At 34.7% G+C, this 8,094-nt stretch overlaps 1 protein-coding gene across 3 annotated transcripts; it reads left to right on the forward strand.

The window, feature by feature from the left end:
- The first annotated feature begins 2,167 nt into the window (after window positions 1–2,167).
- Window positions 2,168–7,485, forward strand: LOC109147293. Of its 3 annotated transcripts, none has more exons than XM_019294950.1 (10): window positions 2,168–2,494; window positions 3,330–3,425; window positions 3,536–3,610; window positions 4,404–4,472; window positions 4,622–4,698; window positions 4,862–4,950; window positions 5,402–5,531; window positions 6,715–6,805; window positions 6,895–6,960; window positions 7,211–7,485. In XM_019294950.1, the coding sequence occupies exons 1-10, from the start codon at window positions 2,303–2,305 to the stop codon at window positions 7,328–7,330; spliced, it is 1,005 nt and encodes a 334-aa protein (XP_019150495.1). In that variant the 5' UTR covers window positions 2,168–2,302; the 3' UTR covers window positions 7,331–7,485. The 3 variants fall into 3 exon arrangements, with proteins under 3 accessions (XP_019150495.1, XP_019150503.1, XP_019150511.1); XM_019294958.1 differs by having other exon boundaries at window positions 2,383–2,494; window positions 3,330–3,435; XM_019294966.1 differs by having other exon boundaries at window positions 2,383–2,494; window positions 3,330–3,420.
- Window positions 7,486–8,094: the final 609 nt, after the last annotated feature.

Here is an 8,094-nt window from a genome sequence, read left to right on the forward strand (position 1 = left end):
TTATGGTTCGGGGTTTTCAAGGGCTACAACTTTCATTTTGGGAAAAATTTCCAAAAAGTTCCACACATCTCGAAACGTGCGTTGCAGCGTGCATGGACGGGACAGTTAAATGAAATTTCAGATTCTAGGGCTATAAAAAGGCTTGTAAGGGGATTATTTTGGAAAGAACTCTTTTTCCCCATTTCCTCACCTTTCAATTCAACACTCTTATATTAGGTTAGATTAGGATTAGGTTAGATTTACATTTTCTTGAAGATCTACACTCATTTGTTCTACAATTTCTCTTGGATGCTTGCACAATAGATTGAAGATTTGGGTAACATCTCTTCCTTGTTTAGTATTTCAGATTTAATCTTGTGTTTTCTATCCTTGTAATGATGATGAGTGCTTAGATTGCTTGGATTTGATTTGTTGATTATGTATTCATTCTTAGTATGGTTTATATGATGAGATTTGATGTATGGATTGTCCTTGAATGCCTTTGTTGTAGAGGTGTGCATATTGATCTCTTTCTATTGTAGGATCCCAATGGTTAGATGAGTGTGAGAGTGGGAGTTTAGCAAGAGATTGCACTCTCCTTAGTCTTGCCCTTGCAATCCCCTTCCTACGATCCGATAAAATTGTATCATGACTTAGCATATGTTTCATTTAGAGCATTTGAGAAGTACAGTTTTATCGTTGTTTAAGTGTTAGCATGAAAGCTTGATTTTACTTGTTAAACTTCAGTTATTTCCTTATCTGTTAGTATGATTGTGAGAAGTGCTTAGTAGACTATAGTTGATTTATATCTGTTTATAGCATGCGAATGTGTTCTAGTATGAGTTATGAGTTAAATCATGTTTATATGAGTTATAGGTTGCAAGCATATAGAAGTGTTTATGTATATCTATTGAGATTCGTTGACTAAGTGTCTTGATTGTTTATATTCATACTTGATACTGTATGTGAATGCAAAATGTTTTCCAACCTATATCTATAGTACTTTACAGGGTTGAGTGGTTTTATACTTAGGATTAATTGCTAACAGGTTTATTTTCCTATATGTTTTATAACCCCTTTCAGGTGGGCCCAGTGCATGAGAGCGCGCGTTGGTAGACTAGTGCGTAGTTCTAGATGTAGTAGTTGCTAGACTAGTACCCCTCTTCCCTTAGATGTATTTTGTTGATGGTTGTAGTAAACTACTTTACAGTTGTTGGTGCGTAGACACCGGGGATTGCTTCCCCTTTTTGTCATTTTATTTAGTTTGACTCTTTGACTTAGTAGTTTTGTTAGCTTGTGCAGTCAACCGCGAGTGGGTGACTGTGGCGGTGACATTCCCTTTAGCTTAGCTTCTTGGATTGTTATTTTAGTTACTTAAGTTATCCTTGATTTATCTTAATTAAGTTTTGATTATATCAGGTTTTAGATTTTTAAAAAAGGGGGTGTTACAAATATCTATTCATCAATCTCTCCAAAGCAATACAAGGGTTTATGGAATGAGGAAGATATTCATCGTATAGGTCGGTATTGCCCGAGCCACACTTTTCAACAACACTCCCTTACCAGCCTTGAAAAGTAGGTGTTTATTCCACGAGCCAAATCTTTGTTTCATTTTTTGCTCAATATAAGAGAAAACGACTCTTCTGTTCCTACCAATGACAGATGGTAGATCCAAATACTTTCCAAAATTCTGAGCCTGGTTGACCTCAGGGCCATTGCAATCTGTTCCAAAATTATGAAAATTATCTGCCTAACCTGAAAGAGTCTCATACACATGTAAACACCTCTTCACCTCCGTGGTTTCTTGCATATTGGCCTTAAAAAAGAGCAGGCTGTCATCTGCAAAAAATATATATATGAGAAATTGGAGGGACCCCACGAGCCATCCTACCTCCGTGAATTGTTATAACTATTATAAATTTAAATTTATAAATTTATTTTAATATAAATAATAATAATTATCATCTTTAAAATAATTAATATTTTATAAAAATAACTTAGTATTATGTTAATATTTTTAAAACGAAAAAAAAACAATTTTTGTAATTTACAGTCAAATAAAAGAAAATAGTTTTTATTTTTTTATTTTTTTATTTTATTATTATTTTTTTATTTTTTTTATACTTTAGATCAAATGGCAAAAAATGGATCATATTCCATATTTCATAGAAAATCAAAACATTATCTGCAAGAGTGTGAAGTTGAAGGGAGTCCTCCCGCCACGACATACCTTATTTATCAGCTTCATCTGCTGACTGCTGTCTTCAAAATCAAACAAATCTTACTTGGAGGAAGAAGATACAGAAAAGGCAGGTAGGCAGAGATGCCCACAATCTCTCTTCTCAGTTCTCTCTCTTCTTCGGCCACCCAATATAACACACTGCAATTCATTCCAAGAACTTCAACTCCAAATCCCAGAAGAAAATGGAGGCTCACAATCACACTCTCAGCCGCCTCCTCCTCCTCAGCAGCCCCAGGTGTTGACTTGACCCCCCTTCAATCTGCCCTTTCCAAGGTGCACCCTTTTCGCTTCCAATCTTCAATTCTTTCAAATTATTTACTCAATAAAAGAAACAAATTTGGGAATTACTGGGCTTTCTTTGTGTCTTTAAAATGGAGCAGAGATTGAAATGCAGTTAGAGTTTAAATTAGCTTAGCTGTCTGTGCTTGCTTCCACTCTCACAGCGTACATTCCACCCTACGAAAGTCAGTTGGCCCTAATTTAGAGACCAAATAAACATAGCAAAAGTTAAAAGCTTGAGACTTGAAAGCTGATGATGTACATAAATTTCCATTTCCATAGTGTTAAAAGATGGAAATTGTCCCACATCGAAACAGAAGCAAAGCGACGAGGGACTTGAGTTCCTATATGATGGGCTCGGTAACATCTGCCCATAGCATGCAGCCACGCTGTGAACACATAGCGAACTATTCTTTCGCCTTTTACTAAAGAATACCGTGTGTTCATTGCTTAAAGTGGCATACACCAATTTTTGGAGGCTTTCTATTTGAAGGAAGCCCAACCAATTCCAGTCTAATATTTTTTAACATTTTATTCTACCTTGCATTCTTTATTTTTTTGAGGTATATTAAATGGTAGGTTGTTGATACTTTTAGTTTACATACTCCCCATCATATAGATTATTTAGTTAATTTAATTTTTGGTTCTAGATTTATAGGCGATATTTTATTTTCAGTTAATCTATGACAAAAAAAAAGAAATTAACATTTAGTACTCTAAATAGACATTTCTTATTTAAGGACAAAAATGAAATGAACTCTTCATATTAATTCTTACTACATTCTGTGAAATTACTTCTTCTCACATGCATCTATTTGTTTTTATGCAGAAAGATAGTCAAGCTGTCAAAGAGGCACTTGATCAATTGAGTGAAGTTGGTTGGGCTAAAGTTTGGAGCTCTCAGCCATATGTTTCACGCCGTACGGTCGGTTCATGTACTTAAAGAAAACATATGTAGTTTGTTCCTTGGACTGTTTTTATCAGGTTACTTTTTGATAGACTAACATCAAAGTAATCTTAAAATTTCTGTTGCAGACATCTGTTCGAGAACTGACAACCCTTGGAATTAGAAATGCAGAGAATCTTGGGATCCCTAGCATTAGAAATGATGTAAGTTGTGATGAAACTTTGAATTCTTATTTCGGGCATGTTGCAGGATATTTCATATTTGGATGTTAATATTTGGATTATTGGATCTTCTAAGTCTTCAAAAATAATAATGATATATATTGTTACAATAGTAAGGAATAGGAATAAGGTAGAAAAAAAAAAGATGGAGTCTTCTCTCTTGTGGCTCTTTAAAGTTTTTGGTGAATATTTGAGTTAGTTAATACCCAATTTAGTCCTCGATTATAATAGTTTTTTTTTTTTTTTTTTTTTTTTTAGTTCTAAACGACTTCTTGTGCTTAATTAGATCTTCAACTTTGATGGTTTTACTCAATTGAGTCATTTGTTAAGATAGCTTGGTAATTGCACCTCTATTATTACCCAATTTAGTCATCGATTATAGTAGTTTTATCTAAGTTAGTCTTCGACTATAGTGGTTTTACCCAATTTAGTCCTTGATTATAGTGATTTTTTTTTTTAAAATTTATTTAGTCGTTGATTTTAATAGCCAAAGACTCAATTGGGTAAAACCATCAAAGTCAAGGACCCAATTAATCACAAAAAGTCGTTTAGGACTAAATCGAGAAAAACCAATATAGTCGAGAACTAAATTGGGTATTAAGTCGGGAATATTTGGTACAAGATACAAGTTCAAGGAGTGATAGGAAAAATACTTAGCATTCTGAATAAAGTTGTTTTTATGGAATTTTGCATGTGGCAATCAATCTCTCATTCTTTTCTTACTTTCAATTGGTTTGGAATATGTTCATGAGATTGATTTCCTTCAGTGATGCAGGCAGCATTTCTCTTCACAGTGGTAGGAACGACAGGGTTTTTGGGTGTTCTTGCTGGTCAACTTCCTGGGGTAATACTTTTACTCTTTTAGTGTTTAAATATTTTAGGCAAGTGAATAGCTTTCAAACTGTTCAACATGAGCACTAAACAAACACGCAAACTATCTTGAAATGATTTTGACTTACAGATTCATGATTGGCCATATCTTTCTGCTTCCAGGATTGGGGATTTTTTGTACCATATTTGATAGGGAGCATTTCCCTGATAGTTTTGGCTGTGGGAAGCATCTCCCCTGGGTAAGTTAAGAGTCAGTCCTATATAAAATATAGTTACTGGGTGGCCGTATTTTCATTGTAGCAGCACGAATCTTGAATTTCTTCCTTGGATAATATTGGTTGAAGAAGATTTTCCAGGCCAGTTGTGGGTATAATAAGCAGTACTCTTTCATTCATGGTGTAGGCTTCTCCAGGCTGCTATTGATGGATTTTCTTCATTTTTCCCCGACTACCAGGAGAGGATTGCCAATCATGAAGCAGCTCACTTCTTAGGTATATATATATCCACCTTGGATTTGGCTAATTTTAGTGTTGGGCGTTGGTCGGGTTGGCCCTCGATTCGAGACGTGGCGCTGTGGCTTACCATGGATGGATGTAGTTAAATGGTTAATATCTACCTACTTATTACCAATTGGTTTTAAGAATGATATGACAACCAAATAATCAAAGAACTTCATGACCTACTGAGAAGTAAGATTAGTGCAACGTTGAGATCCAACACACACACACACACACAGATATATATATATATATATATATATATATATATATATATATATATATATATATATATATATATGTATGTATCCACCTTGAATTTGGCTAATTTTAATGTATCTAAAATTGGTACTGCTATTTATTCCCATCTCCGCATTTAATCTTTCTCTTTTGATCTTGCCACTGAAAACCAACTATTTGACAAACAATGGAAATTGAATTTCAGTTGCCTACTTACTTGGCCTTCCCATCCTTGACTACTCACTTGATATTGGGAAAGAGCATGTCAATCTCATTGATGAGAAGCTAGAAAAGCTGATATATAGCGGCCAACTTGATGCAAAGGAAATAGACAGGTGCAAAACTCGAGGCTATGGCTATTACAGTATCTATTTTGTTTTGAAAATATCTTGTTTTCCTTGGTAATTTATGGTGTTTCTTTACGCAAGCAATCCTAGGATGGAGGCCTCCCTCTTTTCAGCCTTCTTTCCATAGTACTTTTCAGTCAGTAGTGAAGAATATTCATGAATACAACAGGTGGATGAATAGGTATATGGATAGTGTTTGAGAACAGAACAGGAATAACATGAAAATAAGAGAAAAACTCTTTCATAAAATGAAAATATAATCCTGGTAATATTTTCTGTGAAAAACTGAAACTTATTGGAAACAAAAATTTCAGTTTCTGGACAAAAATGTCACATTAAGAAGGGAATTATTATTGTATAAATGCATTAGCCCGTGGACTTTCATAGCACCGTGAAGGTTGGGTGGACGTTTTTTTTTTTTTTTTTTTTTTTTTTTTTTTTAAAGATATGTCTGCCATTTCCCAATCTCTCATTCATTGTTGTAAAGGCATACCTAGGCAACGCTTAGGCGTTAGGTCAGTGGAGACTGGTCGCCTAATGAGCTCGCCTCGCCTCGCCTCTCCTAGCCTTGCCTTAGTGGTTGTTTACATTGTTTATGACAGGTTATGGCTGAGAATGAAAATAACCGCAATTATGATCCATCAACGGATCCTAAAAGGAAGGCTAAATCTAAAGACCCATGTTGAAAATGTTAAATTATGAATTGGTATATATAGATTTAGGATTATATGAGAACACTTTCTTAGATAAGAAAGTGCAAACAAACATTAGTAACAAGCATAAGTGCACATAATCTGCCGCACGAATGCACACAATCTACTTCCAGGCATGCTTGGATGACGGTGATGACCCTAGAGTAGATTGTGTGCACTAATGCTTGTTTGCATGTTCTCAGCTAAGGCAATGTTCTCATTTGAACACAAGCCTATATATATATATCCTCATTGCCTATTCACCTAGGCAACTAGGCCGTCACTGACACCTCGCCTTGAAAGTCTGTCTTAACAACAATCTCTCATTTATCTTCCATTTTTCTGTTGCCCCTGCATTAAGTAATTTTCTTGAAGGAGGATCATCTTTGTTGATATGTTCACTACAATGCATGAATTCAAATCTCTTCACAGAACCATAAGATGTAAGATTGAGTGAGAATATTAATATCAATTCTCAGGTTAGCAGTGGTAGCAATGGCGGGATTGGCAGCAGAAGGTCTAAAGTACGATAAAGTTGTAGGTCAATCAGCAGATCTCTTCACTCTTCAGGTTCGTGAATTCCATTACTTATAGCGATTTCTCCATGTTTTCTCTGTAACTAATTACCATTAGACCCGTTGTCTGTCTATGTCTCATAGAGATTTATAAACCGGAGCAAGCCAACACTTAGCAAAGATCAGCAGCAAAACCTGACTAGATGGGCAGTAAGTTTCAATGTTGAGATCTCGTCAATGATGCTATCATTCATGTGTGGCTTTGCAACATTTATAAAGAGATTGGCATATATTTTGACTGTCTCACATCGAAAATATAAGAGAAAACATATAGGTTTTTATAAGGCTATGCCTTAGACTAGTTAATTGATTGGATTCTTTGTTTGGCTCATGTGCTTTATAGCCCAATTGAGTGGCCTTGACGAGGACAAGACTCATTTGGGAACGCTATATGTCGCAGGTTCTGTTTGCTGGCTCGCTACTTAAGAACAACAAAGGGCTTTATGAAGCCTTGATTGGAGCCATGTCCAAGAAGGCTTCAGTAATAGAATGCATAGAAGCAATTGAGAAGGCTGCATGAATTTTTCATCTTCAAACATGAGCAATCCATAAGATCAGAAACTTGGGAAAAACAAGCATATGAAGTTAATAGTTCTGTTTTTGTTGGCAGTGGTAGTAATTATTAGTACGTTCTACTTTCCAGTAGAACATAAGTTGTAAGATATTGTGTCACGATTATTTCAGTTCTCTAATTTTCCATTTTTCCATATATTTTCCATTCTTGCTGCTTTTGAAATGTATAAGTAAATGAATTATTTATTTTTCTTCAAAAAAGTAGAGAATTTCACGGATTATAAACGTATCTTATATGTTGGGAACTTTTATTTATAGAATATTATTTGTATATGCTCATTAATATATTGAATTATTTAGTGGCACATTTTCTTTAAGGAATAAGGACCATTTCTTACACTTTTTTTTTTTTTTTTTTTTTTTTTTTTTAATCATAGCAACGTTTACAATAAAGATGGATGGAATGGCCAAACGTTTCTTACCGTCAGACTTAAGAATAACTTCCCTAGCAATGCTACAGAAAACTTGATTCTAAGACTGGTTCACAAATTTGAAGCTGAATTTTTTTAGATGAACTTAAAACTTCTTTAATGATTTGGCCAAACGTACATCAAGACTGACTCTGATTGAATAGTCTTATACACCACTTGAGTATTATTTCCATTCTTCTATCTATTGACAATATCTCCATCGAGCTGAACTGCATATAATAGTCCAGAGGAGTCTCTTTTTCATTCCATTCTTCTTACACTTTTTTTTAATATTGATTTT

The sequence above is a fragment of the Ipomoea nil genome, unplaced genomic scaffold, assembly GCF_001879475.1.
Source record: "Ipomoea nil cultivar Tokyo-kokei standard unplaced genomic scaffold, Asagao_1.1 scaffold0261, whole genome shotgun sequence".
NCBI classification, from domain to species: domain Eukaryota; kingdom Viridiplantae; phylum Streptophyta; class Magnoliopsida; order Solanales; family Convolvulaceae; genus Ipomoea; species Ipomoea nil.

What these genes read in the sequence shown, in the direction of transcription:
- LOC109147293 (XM_019294950.1), top strand. Translation starts at nt 2,303, where the DNA reads ATGCCCACAATCTCTCTTCTCAGTTCTCTCTCTTCTTCGGCCACCCAA. An exon ending in TCCCTAGCATTAGAAATGAT is followed by an intron (nt 3,611 to 4,403) that starts GTAAGTTGTGAT and finishes TCAGTGATGCAG; the next exon opens with GCAGCATTTCTCTTCACAGT. An exon ending in TTGCTGGTCAACTTCCTGGG is followed by an intron (nt 4,473 to 4,621) that starts GTAATACTTTTA and finishes TTCTGCTTCCAG; the next exon opens with GATTGGGGATTTTTTGTACC.